Here is a 23,117-nt window from a genome sequence, read left to right on the forward strand (position 1 = left end):
GGCGTTTTCACTTTTAAGATTATAAGAGACTTTAATGTTAGCTAGGATATCTTTGCAAGTGTTTCAGAATTATTATTTTGATTTCTATTTTAAAATTTAATTTCAATATTCAACATTTTGGGTATTAAATTATGGTACTTGAATGATATTTTCTATATGAGTTTCTTGGCAATTGTTATGCTTACAACTCTACAGAGGTGTACTTGAAAAATTAAAAATGAACGTACAGTAAATTTTGGATTAATAAATAATTATTCAAAAGAAAAATTGATGAGATTATTGTTAATTTATTTAAAATAATTTAATAATATGTTCGTTACACACAAAAAAAAAAAACAAAACAAAAAGAAGATCATCGGCACAAAGTATTTCTTTGTGCAAATAGTTCGTTCAGCATGAAATTATTTTGTTGCCAAAGTGTAGTGTACATTAGGCAACGATTATATAGTTGGAATTCCCTTACCATTGACACGAAAATATATTTTTATCCACGAAATAGAGATAGTTTTGCGACAATAATATGTGTAGTCTATATAATTAGTACCAAAATGATTTTGTTGCATAAAATCTTATTTTCGTCACAAATTGAATTTGTTGCCAAACACATATATTGGCAAAAAAGTAATAATGTTGCATAAACTCTTGTTTGCGGCACAAAATTATTTTGTTGCTAAAAGATATATATGACAACAAAATAATTTTGTTGTTAAATTGGTAAAGTTAGCAACAAAAAAATGTCGTTATGTATAGTACCAATTTAGCAACAAAAAAATGTCGTTATGTATAGTCAACCTATTGGCAACAACAAAGCTTTGGCAACGAAATAAATTCGTTGTTCGTAATGAATGTATTGGCTACAATATATTTATGACGACAAAATGTATTAATTGTTCATATTTAGTGTACTGGCAAGAATATATGAGTTTCGTTGCCCCGAACTTTCTGTAACGTGGAATTAACTACGAAGCTAGCATCGAACGATTTTCGTTGCGCTTAGTACTGGCAACAAATTTTTGGTGTTTTAGCAACGAAAATTTTCGTTGTCAAATATAATTTTTCTTGTAGTGTAAATTTATGTCTAACATATTCATTAACTTAAATAGTTAATTTATCTGAAAAAGTTTATCCAAATTATTTTTTCTTTGATCTAACGCTCCTTTGTATGTCCAAATATCAACTTAAATTAGTTAGTGAACAGACATGACCCGCAAAAGTAACATTAAAAAATCATAGAAAATATGCTATTTGGAAATAATTTTTAAAAGTGTAGGTAAATAATATATTGAGAATAAAAAATAACCTTAATTATAAACAATACCTACAAAAGAAATAAAAATCAATATGATAGTAAAAAAACTAAATAAAGAAATAAAAATCAATATGATAGTAAAAAAACTAAATAAAGATAATAATGTATCACAAGCTATATGCTAATGCGTGTTTAAACTTTTTTATTCGGACCCTTTTGAAAAATCAAGGAAAACTTTTGACAATAAACTTTCTATTATTTAGAGCATGTATCTTATGTGTAATCAAACCACACGTTTCATTTATTTTGGGTATCGGCCCCTCATACCCCGTACTTATTCGATCTAAGGTTTAATAAAAAAAATAACTGTAAACATATGCTCGTGATATGCAAAGTGAGGCAAGTAAGTACTTCAATTAGAGAATTACTTCACACATAAGTATTCTAGTCACACATACTTATCAGACTTCATAAGCCATATTTATAGATACATATTGGGTCAATTCAATGGGCCTACAATTTTTTTACCTACTAGGTCACAAGCTAAACATTGAAGACACTACCACCGAGGCCCAATCACCTTCAAATAAGGTTTGGGCCCGACAATCTCAACTAATGAAACTTCAACCCAATCAATGATGTATAAATAAAGGTTTTAACTCATTCCTTAAGGTACGTCATATTATTAGAGCAATACTACAACCTGTATTATTTGGACTAGTTCTACTATCCACACGTCTGATTTGAGCGCCGGAGGGGTTTCCATCGGATCAACCCCTGGCTTAGTTTACGTGTTCTATGATCGCAAGTATCTCAAGGTCATCAAACTCGTGAGCTAATGATCCACTTTGCTCTTTCAGTTCATCCTACGTCAACTCAACTCTCTAAGGTGATCTAACTCTAGCATCATCAACATGCAAGGCTCTAATTAAATTAAAGACACGTAATTGTAGTCACCTAACACAAGAATCAAGTAAGAGATGGTTAACATATTAATTTAAAGTTAAGAACACAAATCATGAATTTTTGTACGTATTGTAAAAACAACTCAAAGTCTTCGACCACTTATAATCACTGAAAGAATCCAATGCCTCCGAATTCATGTAATTTAAATTCAACTTGTATAAAATTAGAGATATTTAAACAAGATAAACACAAACTTTTATTGAGAAAGATTGTGCAGTGGAATATAAATAGCACAAGTTTTAAATCATTATCCAGAAGTATATAAAATGTGGATGGTGCCTTTATTGGAAAAGGACAGTATTCAAAAGAATACAAATAAGAAGCCACGATCTTCTGTTCTAAGAAGAAATCACAAGTTGATTTCTTCGTAAACCAATCCCTAGTATCTAGAACAATATTGCTTAGAAGCACTCTAGGAATACAAACTAGTATTCATGATATTCAATGCAAAACATACTCAATTCTATAGTGAGAAATCCATAAAGAAAACAAGGTGTTGTCGAAAATGGTACCAATACCCGAAACTCTGTGCTCTCAACTCTCTGCAGAATATGTGAGAAATGAACTTGATTCTTCTCCTACTTATAGAGTCCGAGAGCTCTTTGCCTTGCACGAAATAAATACTAAAATTGGACTCTAAATAGAGTCCGAGAGCTCTTTGCCTTCACAAAATAAATACGAAATAAACTAAATCTAGTCAAAATCGGACTCTAAATAGCAAGAAATAATTATCCAATAATAAAATACAAAAATTAATAATAATCATCTTTTCCAAGTCACGTCTTCTCGGCTGGATGACTAGACGGGCTCAAGTCCTTGAGCTCGGCTTGCTTCACAATGTGGCCCGATAATTCGCTCCAATTAAGCTCAGCTGGGATCGAACTAGACTTCGTCAATTCTTCCTTTCGGAGCTCGTGTTCTACTAAGCTAAGCATGGCTGCTTCAATGCACTTGCCCCGAGCTCGCGTAATCGGTCCTCTTAGCACATGCAACTCGTCCAAGTCATCAACTACCTCACGTAATTGGCTGGATCGTATCATCCCTCCCCCTCTTGAAAAGGATTCCTCCTCGAATCTGAACCAACATCAAATAGAGATAGGTCAGAAACATTAAATGTCGAACTAACTTGTTACTCACTAGGAAGGTCGATCTTATAGGCATTATCGTTAATCTTTTCCAGCACTTGGAAAGGTCCATCTCCCCGTGGCTTAAGTTTTGAACTCCGCTGATTGGGAAACCTTTCCTTTCGAAAATGAACCCAAACCCAATCTCCTTGCTGAAAGGTAAGGTGCTTTGGCCCCTAATTAGCTCGGTTCGCAACTTGCTTATCCATTTTCACAATGTGCTCGCATGCTTCTTCACGGATTTTCTTCACTAACTCAGTCTTACGCTTCCCATCTAGACTAGAAATCTCATTAACATGTAAAGGCAACAAATCCAAAAGGAGTTAGCGGATTAAAACCACAAACAATCTCAAAAGGTGAAAACTTTGTAGAAGAATGCACCGATCTATTATACGCGAACTCAATAAAAGGAATACATTCCTCCCATGACTATAGGTTTCTTTTAAGAACAACTCGCAATAACATACCTAAAGTTCGATTAACTACGTCGGTTTGACCATCGGTTTGTGGATGACAAGTAGTAGAAAAGAGTAAAGTCGAACCTAACTTACCCCACAAAACACGCCAAAAATGACTAAGGAATTTAACATCCCTATCACTAACAATAGTACTAGGTACCCCTAGCAATCGCACTACTTCGCTAAAGAATAAATTTGCTACATGCGTAGCATCATCTGTTTTATGACATGGAATGAAATGTGCCATTTTAGAAAAAAACGATCTACCACAACAAAAATAGCATCTCGACCTTTACTAGACCTCGGCAACCCTAAAACAAAATCCATTGATACATCGGTCCAAGGGTGAGTAGGAACAGGTAATGGAATATATAATCCATGTGGTTTAACCCTAGATTTAGCTCGCCTACATGTTATACACTTCGAACAAATCCTCTCAACATCTCGCTTCATACGCGGCCAAAAGAAATGTTTTTTTTAAATATCTAATGTTTTAGAAACACCAAAATGTCCCATTAAACCAGCTCCATGTGAATCTCGCACAAGTAATTCACGAAGCGAACAATTAGGCATGCAAAGTTTGTTCTCCCTAAATAAATAATCATGATGCTTGTAGAATTTTTCTAAAGTTTCTTTTTGACATGCAGCAAATATAGTAGCAAAATCATGATCGTTCACGAAGCTCCTTAACATGCTTAAAACCTAAGAATTTAGCACTAAGGATCTACACGAGAACATACATGCGAGATAGTGCATCAGCTACCACATTATCTTTACCTTGTTTGTACTGTATCACAAAAGGAAACATCTCGATAAACTCCACCCAACGAGCATGTCTTCGGTTCAACTTGCCTTGGCCCTTAAGGTGCTTTAGCGACTTGTGATTTGTGTGTATTACAAATTCCTTAGACCACAAGTAATGTTCCCAAGTCTCCAAAACTCGCACCAACGCATAGAGCTCTTTGTCATAGGTCGAGTATTTCAAGGTTGCGCCGTTGAGCTTCTTGTTGAAATAAGCGATAGGTCGCTTGTCTTGCATAAGCACTGCACCAATACCAATTCTAGAAGCATCACATTCGATTTCAAAAGTTTTATAAAAGTCTAGTAAAAGTAATAAAGGAGCGGAACTTAGCTTATCTTTCAAAGTGCGAAAAGCATTCTCTTGCGCCTCGCCCCACTTGAAGCCAACCTCCTTCTTGATCACCTCGGTCAAAGGTGCTGCGATTGTGCTGAAGTTCGGTACAAATATCCTATAGAATCCCGCTAGGCCATGGAAGCTTCGCACCTCGGATGCGTTCTTGGGTGTTGGCCATTCACGAATAGCTTCAACCTTTTCCTCGTCCACTTCAATGCCCCTAGAACTCATAACAAGACCAAGGAAAACTATCCTATCTAGGCAGAAATCACATTTCTTTAAATTAGCATTATTATTCTTGCCGTAAGGACTCCAAGACACACCTCAAATGCTCAGCATGATCATGCAAATTATTGATATATACTAAGATATCATCAAAGTAAACAACAACAAATTTTCCTATGTAAGATCGCAGAACATGATTCATAAGTCGCATAAATGTACTTGGTGCATTAGTTAAACCAAAAGGCATCATTGACCATTCATACAATCCATGCTTAGTTTTAAATGTAGTTTTTCACTCATCTCCCTCTTTCATGCGAATTGGTGATAACCACTTTTCAAATCAATTTTAGAGAAGATAATGGAACCATTTAGTTCATCTAACATGTCATCTAATCGAAGAATGGGGTGTCGATACTTTACCGTAATTTTGTTGATGGCTCAACAATCAACACACATTCTCCAACTCCCATCCTTCTTCGGTATTAGTAAAACAGTCACTGCACAAGGACTCATGTTTTCTCGAACATGTCCTTTAGCTAACAGGCCGGCCACTTGCCGTTGTAACTCCTTCGTCTCCTAGGGAATACTTTGGTAAGCTGGTCTATTTGGAATTTGGGACCCTGGAATAAAATCAATTTGGTGCTCGATCCCTTGAATTGGTGGCAACCCTGTTGGCATCTTGTCAGGAAAGACATCATCGAACTTCTGCAAAAGAGAAATAACAATACTAGGCAAAGAAGAATTAAGGTTAGCATTAGAAAAATAGGACTCCCTAAACACTAACAACATCATTGTTCTCTCGCCCTTACATGCATTCTTAATCTCTCTTTCTTTTGCATAAAAGCTCACTTTTCTCTCATCTCTCTTTATTAAGTTTGCACTCTCTTGTTTTTCTTTTCTCACTTCAGCTAAACTCTCCTGTATTACCTCTCCACTACTACTAACACGTTCATTCTCTTTTTGTTTTGAACTAGCAGCAATGGACTTCTTAATCTGATTTTGCTCCTCAAACACCTGACCAGGTGGTAAAGGTGCAAGTGTGATTCGCTTGCCATCATTAGTAAAAGTGTAGCGATTTTTGTAACCATCATGGATTGTTCGTCGATCAAATTGCCAAGGTCGCCCAAGTAAGATATGACTTGCTTGCATGGGCACAACATCGCACATCACCTCATCTTTGTATTGTCCAATACTAAAGGAAATCAGTACTTGTTTCGTCACTCTCAACTCGCTACTTTTATTCAGCCACTGAAGTTTGTAAGGTCTCGGATGTTAGGTGACTTGCAGCCCTAGCTTGTCTACCATTACCTTGCTCGCTACATTCACACAACTTCCTCCATCAATTATCAATCCACATACTCGGGTTTGAACGTGGCAGCGTGTATAGAAGATGTTCTCTCGTTGTATTACGTCACCATCTTCTTCAGCTTGCACGTGGAGAGTTTGAAGTACAACAAGTGCGAGTCCATCAACAGACTGTACCACGTCACATTCTTTAGGTGTTGTTTTCGAAGTTGACTCTTCCTCCTCCTCGAACTCCAGCACGCCATTATCGAATAAAATCATAGCTCGCCGGTTAGGGCACTCCATGGCGATATGACCTGCTCCATGACATCTATGGCATTTATATCACTTGTTCGTTGTGGTTGTGAAGAATTATTACCTTTCTTAGTTGGTGCTCGGTTGATTGGATTTTCATTGGAAGGTTTCGTTGTCGATTGCTCCTCGGGTTTCAATGTAGGATTCCATCACAGTTTCCAGCTTGATGCATCGGCCCGAGTTGTAGTTCTCCCTCCTCGCTTAAGCTGCCTCTCAACTTTCATGGCCATGTGAACGACCTCCTCAATCTCAACGTAGTGCTGCAACTCGACTACATTAGCGATCTCCCGGTTCAGCCCGCAAATAAATCTTGCCATCGTGGCCTCGCGATCCTCCTCAATATTGGCTCGGATCATTGCAATATCCATCTCCTTATGGTACTCCTCGGCTGATTTAGTACCTTGCTTCAAGCTTTGCAATTTCAGATGTAAGTCTCTATAATAATGTGAGGGCACGAACCTCCTTCTCATAAGTGCCTTCATAGACTCCCAATCAACAAATGGTGGTTCGCCAGTTCTGCGTCTAGTCACTACCAATTGATCCCACCAAACGATAGCATAATCGGTGAACGCTACAGCTGCAAGCTTCACCTTATTTTCCTCTGATTAATTGTGGTAGTCGAAAACAAGCTCAACCTTTTTTTCCCATTCTATGTATGCCTCGGGATCACTCTTCCCTTGGAAAGATGGTATACTTAATTTGATCGAGCTGAGGTTTAGATCAACTTCATCTCTTTCTCGTCCCACATTACCTCGCCTCGGTCTGTCAAATTTGTCACCTATGTTCCCTCGTCCTCTACGCCATCGTCTAGAAGTATTAGAGTCTGCTCAGATTCTTCGTCGAAGACTTGTTCATCGAACTCCAATTCGTCACGTTGGCGTACAACAGGTTGACAAATAGGTTGCCGCAGTTGTGGCGCCGATGCAGGTCTTACTCTACTCAACTCATCGATTTGATTTTGCATCCTTTGAAGGGTTATATGCAGACGTTGGAAGTGCTGCTCCGTGGCTCTATCCCTTTCATCACCACTACCATTCTTTGACATGGTGTTCGAACTGCAAAATATTGTTAAAGAAAAAAAAGATTTTCCTCACCACTCCCTCACGTGTATCACTCAAGATGATGTTCACTCAATTCACTCGTGTTTCACACAATTTGACTTTTACCCTGTTTTGATCTCACACTCTCTTGCCTTTTTCCACTCGTAAACTCCCTTCAAAGTTCTAAAGAAACTAATCGAGAAAATATTAAGTGGATTTTTGTTTTTTTTTTCAAAGCTAAATAGTATTTTATCAATTCAGAAATTATGTGGAGGTAAATAAAAGGAATATCGAATTTAATGGTAAAAGGAAACTAAAGGAATAGGAAACAAAGAAAACAACGAGGAATTCAATTAGGAGAAAGGTAGACAAGGAAATAAGATATTCAAGGAGTTGCCCAAGTCTATTAAAACTTGATTTGTGTTGCCCAAATTTATTAAAACTCCTTATAAGGAATTTTCCTTTGCTGGATTTCGAATTTTGCTTCTTTTTTTTTTTTTTTTTTTTACTAACAAACCCTTACGTGGGCTGGAAGTAACTTTAAAGAAAAGCGAAATTCGATTTTTTATTTTTTTTTTTGACGAAGAATCTAGACAACACAATTCAAGAAAAGATGAGATAGAGAAGACACGAAAAATCGAAGAACGAAAACAAAATAAAGACACGAAAAAAAAAAGGATAGGTGAAACCTTTTCTTGGAAATTGGCTATGGTTACCAACTGATACGAACCTCGTAGAACTTGTTACGGGACCCAATAATCTTATGCAGAAGCAAGAACGGAACGTCCAAAAAATAAAGGATTCGATTGGCGGAACTTGGAATATTGACCCCCGTAGCTATAGAGAGCTAGAAACCAATATTATCAAGGTGGAAGTATTGACCCCGTGATTATAATGAATCACAAACCAATACTATTTTGCTAAGAATAATTCACAAGAATCCACTTGCAAAATATCCCGAAGAGTTGTTGAAAAACAACGAAGGAGAATTTTAATCTCTCAAAATAATACTTAAAAAACGTCCAAATAATAATGAACCTAAAACAACCTATTTATAAGTGTCAAAGAGACATAATCTAACAAGGAAAATAAATCATAACTTATCTATTGTAAGGGTAACGAAATAAACTAAATCTAGTCCAAATCGGACTCTAAATAGCAAAAAATAAATTTTCCAATAATAAAATACGAAAATTAATAATAATCATCTTTTCCAATTCACATCTTGTCGGTTGGATGACTAGACGGGCTCAAGTCCTTGAGCTCGGCTTGCTTCACAATCTGGCCTGATAATTCGCTCCAATTGAGCTCAGCTGGGATCCAACTAGACTTCGTCAATTCTTCCTTTCAGAGCTCGTGTTCTACTAAGCTAAGCATGGCTGCTTCAATGTGCTTGGCCCGAGCTCGCGTAATCGGTCCTCTTGGCACATGCAGCTCGTCCAAGTCATCAACTCCTTCATCCAGCTCCGCACTACCTCGCGTAATTGGCTGGATCGTATCACAAGGTTTTTGAAAAAGAAATTTGATTTAATACGCATTTTTTGCAAATTTATTTGTCATGTGTCAAATATGATATTGTTGTACTTGTCTTATCTTTTCTTTGAACACCCACATAACGTTATTTGTCCTACATATATTTTAATTATATTAGCTAATATAATTTATTTTATATCATTTTAGCCTTACCTTTATTATTACATTAAATTGTTATTTCATGCTCCAGGCCTCGACCAAAAGGGTAATAAAATCGAGTTTTCATATAAACCATTGGGTGTCGCAAAATCAAAATCAAGGATGACGCTACGGATAATATCAAGGTTGAGAAAGAAAAAATAAGGAAAGATCAAATGTTGCATCATTATCGTTTAGTAACATTAAAGAGAGAGATGCTGAAAATAAAAGAACAAACACCATTACTTTTTGGTCTTTCCACCCAAAGTTTAGGTCACAACAGGCCTAAATAATTCCATTCTTTTACCCCATCTTTGAGTTTGATAGACTATCGATGAAGAAATTTATGTGTAGTATGATTTTGGTGATAGGTTGTTAATTTATTACCTCCAACATTATAGCGGATGGTAAGGCAAGTAGCCCAATGAACTTGTCAAATTACTACCATCTCATTGCACCGCATTAGAAGATTAAGCATATGTTGTGAGATGTCGTTAAATGGAGTAGGTAGGCTATTAAACGGTTTAGATCCTTGCTCTGAAGTTGGTATGTTGTTAACTGTGAACTTTTGCAAGTGAGCAGATGATGATGGTGGTGGTGGTGCACGAGTATTGTTGGGCTCAGGATTATGTTTTGGCAAAATCTTACTAGTATTAAAACCCAGTGAATGTATAGAAGAATTGCGGCCCTCTGGGACTTTGGCAATGATGGTGTTCTTATTCTCGTTAAACAAAACGAACTCCACCCTCGACCCTCTTCCACCAACATTATTCCCACCTTCTTCCACTAAAGGCTTTTTCATGCAGGACTTTAGTTGTTGCCCTGGCAACAATGGAGGCAAAGCAACAATTTTCGGAGCCAAAACAAACACATCTTGCTTGATTGATTTTGATTGTGTTGCTGCCTCAACCTGGAGTTCCCTGAGATGGCATTTTACATTTGAGTTTCCAAACAAGTTACTCGTATCATGAGCAAACTCGATAGCAACTTCAGCATCAGCTTTGTGAAGGTAGACAAGGCGGCATGTGCATGATTTCCAGAAAACCCTTGTAGAAGAATGATCCATAGGCCCAAAACGAGCAAATTTTTCTCTCAGCTCTGCACTTGATGGAAGTGCTGCCTCTGCTGGAAACTTCATAACTCGCATTGTTGGATTTGCCTCTCTTTCCATCCTCCTCTTGCTTGATTCTACTTTCTTTACTGTTTTTGGTGGTGGCATTGGAGGCACATTTCGATTTGCCGAAATTTCTTTAAAGTCCACTCGCTGAGATTTGCTAGTAGTAGTAGACTTGTTGTGGAGAATCTGTTTCGGGTCATAAATTTTCTTCTTTTTCAATGATGATTCATCTAGCTTGTTTTTCCTAACTTGTTCCATCACATCATCAACAAGATTTCTCTTACAAAGAGTTTCAGCAATCACCGGTCGTCCACTCAAAAGAGCTGCAATTTTAAACACGCCAACAATAAAAGTGAGAAGGGACTTCATAAAATGGAAAACAAAATTAATTGTTTTGGAAAACATAAATATTGGTAAAGCTATTTCACTTAATGCCATAAGGTAAGCATATTAAATCTGCAAAAATATTAAAGATCATTCCATACGTGCCTACCAAAATCATCCTCAACTTTACATCAGATTAGATCTCAGAATATTGCTGAAAAGAAATAAAAATAGTAAAAACATTGCGGGAGAAAACATGCAGCAGATGCAATTAGAGGTAAATCTGAGAAGATTAAATTGTACCGAACATAAAAACTAAGTTCTCTCGGAAGAATTACGTAGAATCATAGTAATGCTTTGCTCGAGGTAATACCACATATTGTGATAGATGCAGAATCTTAATGCAATTTTAAAAAACATGATAAAACATGTGAACCTAATCATTTGTTGATGATATAAAGCATTCTCAAAAGCGCAAACATTAGTCTCTTCACATCACATAGTGAGTAACCAACTAGAGGACAAAGTTAATACTTCCATAACCGAATTCACCACTACCATTTGTATTTTGATCATAATGAATTAGTTGAGTTCTCGACAAATCTATTTTCTTAAATACAATACTTACATAATTGACATAACATTAAATATTCATCAAGAATTTATAACATTATTTGATTACTGTAATTTTTATATTTTTCCCCTAGCTCTTAAGGAAACAAGAAAATTAAAAAATGCCAAGCAAAAACAAAAAAAAAACTGGCCATATCAACAGCTTCTTGTCATCTTTTACATTATCAATATAAAACATCCAAAGGATAAAATTATAGCTAATTTACACTATGTATGGTAGCTTAAGAACCAATAGAAAAATCAAGATCATAAGTCTCCAACAAATACGTTCAATACATTTAAAAAATACTGCTTTTTAGGAGGAAAATATTTTCTCCTCTTTCGCAAAAGAAAGTTTATCCTGCAAATTATTTCGCCACAAACAAGAATATGTATCGGTTTAATTTTGTGAATATTATTCTCATTTACTTCAAAACCATATAAGAATCAATGGATTACCTCATTACTTGAGCAAATAAATAATTGAGTTGACCTAAATTGTCAACCCAGCTGGAAGGTGATACTCACAACTTGCAACATGTAAATTGCAATAACCACAAAACTTTGCCAGCATAGAGAGGAATCGTAAATAAATGGAAAATATATCAATTTGAATTTATTCATTTCTATAAAATATGATAGAGAACTTTCTAGCAAAGAAGCATATCCAAGAGTTGAAAAAGAAAAGGCAGTTGTAATAATTGGCAGAATGCGTCACTCAACGTATAAAGTCATTTGAAGTGGTACATTTCCATTTCTTAGTTATACATCTCTATACACATATATAATCGGTAAAAAAATGACATGTATCGGCTGAAAAAATGAAGAAAGATTTGTCTGCATGATAACATATTAAATAGAATGAAATAAATAGATGACCTGTTATATATGAACAAAGTGAGGGAATTGCAAATTTGAGGATAATACAATGATATTAGACGATTTGGTAAAGAACGTGACGACTCATGCCAATTCCAAACATGTATCGAGTAACCTAGAGACTGCAGTAAGGATTCAACATATAAAATGACGACGGAAACTGTCTTATGCACATTGCCAGAACGCGGTGGAGAGACTAAAACATTAATGTGGCACATCAAACATAATCCTTGGCATCATCAAGTCAATGAAGATACAATTGTTCAAATCCCATTTCCATATATATACTTTAATTAACATACACGCCATGAAGAAAATGTTGCTAAGTTCCCTTCCCACAACATTGTACTAAGAAATCTTTTACAGCTATCCACCTCAGTTAGACAAGAAATTGACTTCAAGAATATGAAGCCAACTACTAGCTTCTTTCTGTGCTTTTCTCATGTTACTCTGTTTTTTGAATTGGTAATGTTCTATTTTGTCTTTCAGCAAGTTACACCATTGCTAAAACCAAACATTTGTTTCTTTTAGCACGTATCATAGACATAACTCATTCATATGTCAGCATCTCACGATGTTATGAATGCAACATTAAAGGAATATCCAAGAAGGAAAAAAATGTAATAACAGGGAGGGGTTAACAACGAATAAAATCACCTAAATCCACATGAATCAAATCAAATATATACGATGAATTTTTTGAGGAAATGCATTACCTTTAGATGGATCCACCGTCACTGGCACAGTAGGTCGAGGAGGGCGTATTGGTCTCGTCAAACTCCTCAAATAGTGCATTTCTGCTTGCCAAAATTGTTGCCTTCTTCTTGATAAAATTAATAGTACATTGTTGGTCATTGATAGGCTCCATGGCCAATTGCTTTAGAAAAGACAACATTTCCCTTGGCTGAAAACTGTCTCATGCTCTACTTATCTGACTCGAACCATAAATCCCTGGCTCAGAATCCCCCACATCCACAACAAAATATCCATCAACATTTGTTGGCCAAAAATTAAATTCATTTCTACATCGGCAGGACAAACCTAAGCTCTTTCTTTGTGATAATTCGTCTAAAGCTTCATCAACCGAAGTTAAGAAGGTATGGGCCATAGATTGCTTGGACTTATCCGCAAAGTTCTCCTAAAAAGGGATTACCTCTGTTGGATCAAACCATCCGTAGTTGTTATCGCCAAAAAAAGATACCAATACTTGCCCATCTTGCTTGCTCCTCCAAACAGATGGAGAGGCAAATACCTCATTAAATATGTGTCCAGGCCACCAAGGGTGCGATTTCACTTTCCCCCACACCATATCTCCGATTTCATATCCATGTCCAACACGTTTACCCTTTCGAGATAAAACATAATCAAAATTCCCATCCCTACTCCTATTTTTCTTATGATCCAGCTTCTCCTTGGTTTGTTTTCTATTCTCATGCATTCTTGAAAGAGAAAGTTGATTTTCCCCGCCAATAGCATCAAACATTTTAGTTCACTCAAGCTCCAGCTTCAGAGTCCCATGGTTATTCACATTATGAGAAACCCTTGATTCATTTGATCCATCACTATTTGAAACTAAAACACAAGAAGATTCTTTTGTCGGCCCCACTAGATTGAACCCCAAAAGCCAGCAGAACCAATGGAGGAGTTGGTTGAAGCAACGGTGGGATGTTCTCCAAAAGCGTTGTTGCCCTCTTTGGTGGCGTTCATCGATATCATCGTGACCACCAACAGCCGTTTCCAATCCAAAACCTGAATGAGAATTCAAATGAGAAATAACTTAATACATTTCTCAATCCACATAATAAGTAAGATGATTATAATTTGGCACAAACATAAACCCTATAGGGAAGAAGTAGAGACACATATCATGTCCACTGGTGAAGAAAGTATCTGAAGGTTTGAATAGGGGATTCAATTGAAAATTTGATCAAAATTTTGACTAGAGATTAAAAAGTAAAAAAAAAAAAAGTATAAAACACACTTTGTTACACATCTTGATCAATTTATTCTTCTTGTATTGTTTGTTGGCATTTAAAAATTAAAGGCTCAACTCTCTTTACATTCTGTTATCTGATAGTAAGTATCTCCAAATATACATATATTTAGATATACAAGTATCGTATGGCGCAAATGGAAATAGAAAACCATAAAAATTATTCCCATAGAAAATAATATTTTTTTATTTGAAACGATATAGCTGCATAATATGCATATGTAATTATCCTTCTTCTAATCAATTGTATATAACATTATTTCAGTAATGGTCAGAGAGATATTCACAGAGTGGGCTAGATCAAGCGCACATAGACAATACCATTTGTCATATAGAAATTATCAAGATTGCAAAATAAATTATTAAGATTTCAAAAACTCTTTTGTGGCGAAATTAAAATTTACATTTTCAAATCGCAATCCCATAAACGTACTAAACTATAATTCATTTTCATTTTAGTGAATTATATGATTTTTACTCATATAAACTCGCCAACGCGACTAGATCTGCATTCATTGAAACTAACACTAACTATTGATGATGTGATTTGGACTGATTTGACTTTATCTGAAGAGACCAAGTCCAGATTAACTTAATTGATAATTTTTCTTACAAGACTAATCTATATGCAATCAATTTTTTTTAATCGAGTTCAAAATGAAGCAAATATCAAATTGAACAATCACAACACAAGAAAATTTTGATTCAACCTATGTTGTTTATCGTCAATTAATTTATTACGACATATAAGTAAATTACTAAATTAAATTCTCAACGAAACAAGATCTCTTGTAATTAATTTTCAGTGAGACAAGATGATTCATAAAAAAAAAAGAATTATACAAGATTTATAGAAATCAAACTTTAATCATGAGATCTAAATTTAATAGTTGAAAATCTTTTCATTTATATAGGAGTATTTTACATACCTTCTTCACTTCATCGTTGGTTGCAAGTCCATGGAAATGGAAATTTTGAATCTTCTTCACAAAATTGTTTATTGAAACGAAGAAACTGAAATGAGTAATGACAAGGATTCAACTGAAGTAAGAAATGGTAGATTTTGAAACAAAAGATTTTAGCAGTGATTGTAGATGGTGAGAGGGTTTGCGATTATGAGGCGTAACGGCTCACAAGGGTTGGTGGAATATGAACGCAAATATACATTCTTATACCGGAAGAATGTCACGGGCCGAATTTTGGTTTAACCTTATTTATGGGCCTTATTTGTTCGTGTGTGTGCGTGCGCGTGTGCGTGCGCGTGAGTGTGCGCAAGCGTGAACATATTTATATTGCATATAAATGTGTGCGCGTGTCTATTTAGACAGAATGTGGAATATATACATGCCATGTTTATTACTATTGTTTAGGACATTTGAGATAAATAGCAATTCAACCACCTTCTACCTTTGATAGGAAATGGTGTTGCACTCGAAACACAATTTCTTTAGTTCATTGTTGAGTGTAGACTTTACACTCAATATGTTTACTTTACGTGAATCTTTTGTTTAGATTTAATTATATTTGTACTTTAATTTATAGATTTTGTGTCATATAGCTAGGTGAAAAACGAGATTACGTGTCCATGAAGGAAAAATATCAAAAAGAAAGGAAAAAGTTGCAAATAAGGAAATAAATCAAATTGAAAGAAGGAATCTCGCAACAGCTTTGGCAGTGTCCACAAGTTTGAGCATATCTCTCTCATACGAACTCCAAATCAACTTATTATAGTGGCATTGGAAAGCTAGTTTCGAGGGCTACAATTCTTATTTCACGAAACTGTTGGGAAAATTGGTTAAAAAATTGAGTCATGAACATTTTTTTTTCAATGTTATTGTATGGTCTAATTGATTATATAAATCAACATTTGTATTATATTAGTATAAACAAATCAATTTGTGGTGAATGAAAATTACTAGTCCAAAATATAAGGAAAGTGGGATTTTGAGTTATCTCACATCGGAAAAGTAGTGAAGTATTGAGGTATTTATATATCTCAATGTAGGAACTAAAGGTCATGCCCTTTGGGCATACCACGTTGTTTGGGAGAAAAGCCTATATGTTATGAGTTTCGAATCGTGCCCGTGCGCGCCGCCGTCCGACCGACCGGCTCAGCCGCTCGTTCGGATCGGATTTGGATTTGGGCTTGGGCTTCGGCCCAAACCACTATATAATTTTCAAGGCCAAAAAAATTAGGACATGGGCCATCAACCCATTGGATTCTCCTTAGCCGAAGCCCATCTCGAATGGTCTGACTGGTTTGAATTGGTGCGGCCGAACCAATGCAAACCAACCGGCTCAAACTCGAAGTGGTGCAACCGATTCGGCTCAAACGACTCCTTAGCCCGAAACAACACATGTTTGGGCCCAACCGGTGTGTTTATGTATCTTTTGCTCCAAAGGACACTACTTTTCAAACCTTATAAATAGACCCCATTTTTCCCATAATTCCTCACTTCAATCCAAAAAGCCTACTGCATACTTAGCCTACCCATTACAGATTCTCTTGAAAAGTTCTACACAAAGTACAGTTTGCCGTGCTTGGGATTTGGAGTGCTCCTATTCCAAGTCTTTGACGTTGTATCTTGGGAGACGATTTCTGTTCAAACCGTTAGCACCGTTGCGGGGAAATTTCGTCTTAAGGACAGAGATAACTCGCCTCGGCAAAATTCATTTCTAGCAGATTTTTCCAACAGAACTTTCCAACATTCGGGATCCAACATGGTTAAAATCGAAGAACAGATGTTGGTGGGGGAAAGTGATGGAAATTGAATCCTATTAGGTTTCCACTACTTCCTTATCAAGAAAAAGCCTATAAAAGCAACAAGTCTCTAGACCACAAGGACGGAAATTTGACACCACAAAATGCGAAGAACGAAGATCGAAGGCTCAAGAATAGTTTTTCTTATTTATTTTATTAACTTTATTTTGTTTATCATAAGAATTACGAGTAGCTTGTTCTTTATGTCTAGGGTTTTATTCGAACCCTATGTGGGATTTGTGAACTCAATTCTATGATTTTATGCAAGTATTAATTTTGATTATTTCTTCTACTTGATTTATTAAATGCATGAACTTGATCACCTTTTGTGCTTTATTGTTATTGTTGAATGCAAGAATCGGAAGATTGGTTCAACAATTAGAACTTTGGTAGAAGAGCGTTTGGTGTGTTATCATAGGAATATAGTTAACCTCTTAGGTTGCCATTATGGAGATTTGTGCTTAATGCTTTGTTCTTGATTGAATGCGTAGGAATACAGTAATTTAGTCCTGAATAATATAATCGTAATGCACGCGGAAGCGGACTATGATTAATTTAGCATCTTAGGTTAGTAATCCAAGTTATTTGCTTGCATAATTGATAGAATTGGGGATCAATAAACACATAGGGGGGGAGATCAAATCCTAGGGATTTTTAATTTGATAAATCTTCGTGCTATTTGCTTCCTTGTTTTTGCTTGCTTTTTATTTGTGTTTCATAAATTAGTTTAATGTAGCTTAATCAATCTTAAATTTGAATGTGTAGGGTGGGTTTGAACATAATTGTGAGAATCTAGCACATAGAATTAGATAGTTAAATATTTCTCGTGAGATTGATACTCGTACATTATTACATGTCCATAAGTGCACTTGCATAAATGTATTTCAACCAACATTCATGTTAGGTTATACGTGACCATGTCATGCTCGATCAATTCCAATAAATAAAAAATCAAATTGGTTACATTTAATTGATGTTGTCACAAGAAATACCTTTCACTGTTTTACCTTTCACCTAACCCTATACGAACCACGTTCTCAATCTTTTCTTTTTCTCCAGATTTCCCCACTCTCTCATCTTTCAACAGGGAGCCGCCATGTCCACTCTTCCTCTACATTATCGATCTCTTCCCCCAAATTTATATTCCTTTGCCGAGGATGAAACCTCCCACTCCAACGCCTCCCCCATCTTCACCGCTCTGATGGACCGCCTCCGTATGCCTCCTCGTCATCCACCACGTCAGCCACACGGCTCCTTCATTCTCTAGGGCAGTGATCTCCATCTTTCCAGTCAGCGGAGGAAGAGGTGGCGATGTTTTGTGGTGGATCGACAAGATGTATGGGTAATATGAAAAAATGGAGAACTTTGATTCTTTCTTGTTCATTTTTTTTAATTGTTTTTTTGGAGCATTTCAACTTTTAATTGAATAATTTGTTTTCTTCGATAATTGAGAATGTTCATATGAAACTTAGAATTATGTTCTTCAATTCTGAATATAATTATTTTTCTTTAATTCGTACAGAAGGCCCAGGCTGCTTGTGTACTATGAATATACATCGATAACTTTTCGTTGGACTTGGGATTAATTTTGAAAAAGTAAAACATAAATCTTATATGTTTGTTATTGTTCTTCTGTTGTATTGTATAGTGGACTTCATTAATTTCATAGTGGATTTCGATAAATTTATAGTGGATTTCGATTAATTTATATTGAATTTTGATAAGTATACATAGTGGTTTTCATGTTTATATAGTTGTTTACACAGAGTGCTTTTCATGTTTATATAGCTGTTTATACAGTGATTTTCATTGTTGTTCCCTCATTTATTTTTCGTTTCAACAGATTTATGCAATATTAGTAGGCTGGAAAGAATTTATTTATGAAAGCTTCCCGGATTTTTTTTCCACCAACGATGGTGTGACACTAAGGTTTTCTCTTGGAAATTGGTTTTCATTTGCAAATTATTTTTTTTCTTGTTCAGATTGATTTAGTGACCCTCGTCACCCTTGTTAGTTGTGGTGTACTCGTCTTTCATTTTTTTCCTGAACATAGTAGTGGTTTACGTTTCAAATAGTGGATTTTCGAATATTGAATTTACGTTTTTTTTGTTAGTTTTTGAGTTGTGTTAGTAGTGGATTACATATGTTTTTTTGTGGATTTCGATAAGTTTGTTGTGGATTATGTTAATACTAAAGTGGATTACGTTAATTTTACAGTGAGTTGTACGATAATTTTACAGTGGTGTTCGATAAATTTATACTAGTTTCCGATGAGTATACAGCGGATGTTAATTTTCGTAACCCTGGTGGAAAAAAAATTGAAAATAAAATAAAATTAAAAAATTGGACGTTAAAAACCGTATTTTTTAAATTTGGTGGAACAAATAAAAAACTAAGTAAAAAAATTACAAATTTGTTTTAAAGCTGAAATAAATAAATAAAAACCATATTTTTTCTAGGAAAAACAAAGAATAAAAAAAACTGAAATAACGTGAGATTTAATAGAAGTTATTTTGGAGAGAGAGTATGACCAGGGCATTTCGGATAATTTGAGTCAAATGAACTTATGTAAAATATCAATTAATAAAATGGATTTATCATAAAGTCAAAATTCAATGACTGGTGTTTGTCAAATAGCCCATTTTTCTTTGAATTAAATGGCAAAACTCAGTTTCATATATAAGCACATCCTATAACTATGAATTAATAACGCTCCAATTGGATCATGAATGTTAATTATTGGACGGTTTTAGTCAAAGATTGTTTTGACTTTTTTAACCAACTTTGTTTTTTTTTTTTTTTGAGTAAATTCAAGTCCATTACAAGAGAAGTAGGCGAGGGGGGACTCGAACCCCAAACCTTTACCCTATTGGTTAATGCTAGGTACCAACTCTCCTAATTAGGGTTGGTATTTAACGTTTAACCAACTTGGTTCATGTATAGAAGTTATATCGAGTTTCTACGTAGTGGTTTTACTGTTTTTTGCTTGATTTCTTTACAAACTTTGTAATGTGTATGAGTAAATATATACTTAATTGTTTTTTTTTCCCTTAATGAAGGAACCCGTAGTTAATCATATAGGTACAGTGAGTAAACATATGCTCTCGTATAATAGTCTACCTAATTGTTAAGTTGAGATACGGGATTTAGAGTGAAAAAAAAAAAAAAAAAAAAAAGCGCCAATAAAATACAAATATTGATAATAAATATTTCTTATGAATAATAAAGATTGATCCTTCCCAGTGGACGTAGGCCTAATTCCTTCGGCCGAAACACTTTAATCTAAGAGCCCGTTTGGCTAAGCTTATTTAAAACATCTTATAAGCTCATATATCTGATAAGATGTTTTAGGAGCTGATAAGCTGTTAGATCTTATTTTAAAAATTATTTTTTTAGGTGTTTGGATACGTAGCTTATAAGTTACTTTTAGTTTTTATAAGTTGTTCAAGTGTTTGGAAATAAAAGGTCTGTTTATCGCTATCATGACAAAAAAGTAAATGATGTCATTATAACTATTAAACTTATTTGACTCAAATTCTTTTGTTTCTAAAATATTATTATATATTTACAAATTAACTTTTCAAATAAAAATAAAAATTTAAAATTATATATTAAAGAAACTAAATGATTTTTTTTTTATGTATGTTGATATGATATTTGGCTATTTTTTAAAATAAAATGACGTGTAATAAAATATTTTAATGAAACAAGTTTGAGAAAGTTCTAATTTTTCGTCCCATTAATATATTGATACAAAATATAGGTTCGAAAAGAAATATAATTTAGATAAAAGAAATATAATTTATTATTGAGATAATAAGAATATTCGGGTATTTTTATATATATATAAAATATAAATAGCTAGAGAATATTTTTTTTACAATTATTATGATAATTATATTTTAACTGATTATTAATATTGATTACAAGAATACGTTGTTTTGATAAAATATAAATGCTATTAGTATTCATGTACTATAATAAAGTATTTGAGGGTAATTTTGTATTTTGAATGTTTTAGTAATGAAACAAATAAGATCTTACAGAGAAAAGGTGGGGTGGAGGTATTTTTTTTTTAAACAACTTATAGGCTCCGTAACAGCTTATTTTTGGAAAAAATAATATCTTTTCTAATTTTTTTACCAAACATATTTTTAACAGTTTATAAGCTATTAAACATCTTATAAGATGTTTTTATGAGCTTATAAGCTTAGCCAAACAGGCTCTAAGTGTTCTTTATTTATATCCTTAACTTATTCATTTAGTTTGATGTCACATGTGCTTGGCTAAGGTTATTTTAAACAATTGATAACTCTTAAGTTTGATAAGATATTTTAAGAGTTGATAAGTTGTAATATCTTATTTTTAGGATTAATTTGTAGAGTGTTTGGATAATGAACTTATTTCATATTTTTACTCATTATAAGATCTTAAATAAAAAGGTGGAGTAGATGTATTTTAAAAAAAAAAAATTATTTGCTCTCCAACAACTTATTTAAAAAAATTAAGATTTTTTTAAAAAAAAAATACCAAACACTTTGGAAGAGCTTATAAACTCTAAAACATCTTATAAGCTCCTTTTAACATCGTATAAGTTTAGCCAAACACCCTACCCTCTAGGATACAGAGTTTCAGGGTCTGTTTGTTGTTCATTTTGCAGCCCGTTGTACTATGCAACAGTTGTTTTCTTTGATTGTTTTGCATATCTTTAACGGTTGCCATTATTACATCTTCGAAATATCAAGATCAAATAAGAGTATTGGTAATGTGAACATGTAGTTGTATAAGGATTTTTATAGTTTACATTTAAACTTTTATTGAGACCTATGAAATTTTCAATATATTTTTTACACGGTCAACTGAATTGATCAATAATTAGTTAATTACAATACGAAGTAATTTTTCATATTAATTGATGTTATTTAATTTTTCATATTAATTTAATGTTATTTAGTTTTAATTGACTCACAATATTTACTCTAGCCAATTAATCTTAGATAAAGGGTAAATTACGGCCACATCTGAGTTAAAGTATAATTACGAAAAAAAACCCGCTTGTTTGCATAATTATAACCACCCTCATGTATTGTCTGTTTTACACGTCCACCCTTTACAATGTCAAATTTACCTAGAGGTGTTCATCCGGTCGGTAAAACGATCGAATCGAACCGAACGAAAATTCGTACATGCCGATATTACCGATATCACCGAACCGTTAATTCGGTGTGGTATTCAATTTTATTTTATATATATATATATATATATATATATATATATATATATATATATATATATATATATATATATATATATATATATATATATATATATATATATATATATATATATAGGGGTGCAGGTTCGAACGGGATTTCCAATTTTCGCCGGTTCTGATCCGAAAAGTTCCAATTTTGGAACAACTTTTTTCATTCCGACTTCCGAAATTCAGATTTCCGATTTTTTCCAATTTTGTTGGATTGGAATTGGAATTATTTAAAATAAATTTGGAATTTTTGATTTCAGATCCGATTTAATTCCAAAACGTTCCGATTTTTTTCCGAAAAATACACCTATAAATAATATATATTACATAATACTTATTTTCAGAAAAATGCACCTCTAAGTTTTGTTTTAGGATTTTGACATAATGAATTGTTATTAAAATTTTTATTGGATATTATGTTGCGTTTATTTTTATTTATTTATTTTAACTGAAATTTAGTAGTTATTAGTTTTACTTTTATCGACCTGGATATATATATATATATATATATATATATATATATATATATATATATATATATATATATATATATATATATATATATATATATATATATATATATATATATATATATATATATAATATGAGTATTTAAACTAAAATAATTTAAAATAATTTTTTTAAATATTTTAAATATTATAAATAAAATTTTGGTAATTCCGTTATTTATCGAACCAAAC

At 33.9% G+C, this 23,117-nt stretch overlaps 1 protein-coding gene and 1 pseudogene across 1 annotated transcript; both read right to left on the minus strand.

Moving 5' to 3' along the window:
- Positions 1 to 2,991: 2,991 nt before the first annotated feature.
- On the minus strand, positions 2,992 to 7,801 carry LOC105976390 (uncharacterized; annotated as a pseudogene).
- Positions 7,802 to 9,608: 1,807 nt separating this feature from the next.
- On the minus strand, positions 9,609 to 15,579 carry LOC148772279 (Tudor/PWWP/MBT superfamily protein). Its single transcript, XM_088826930.1, is given in 4 exon segments — positions 9,609 to 9,912; positions 9,915 to 10,907; positions 13,116 to 14,148; positions 15,322 to 15,579. Coding segments are annotated over 3 exon segments (1,182 nt in total). The 5' UTR covers positions 13,255 to 14,148; positions 15,322 to 15,579; the 3' UTR covers positions 9,609 to 9,862.
- Positions 15,580 to 23,117: the final 7,538 nt, after the last annotated feature.

Source organism: Erythranthe guttata, chromosome 2 (genome assembly GCF_056151865.1).
Source record: "Erythranthe guttata isolate IM_541 chromosome 2, IM_541, whole genome shotgun sequence".
Lineage (NCBI taxonomy): Eukaryota > Viridiplantae > Streptophyta > Magnoliopsida > Lamiales > Phrymaceae > Erythranthe > Erythranthe guttata.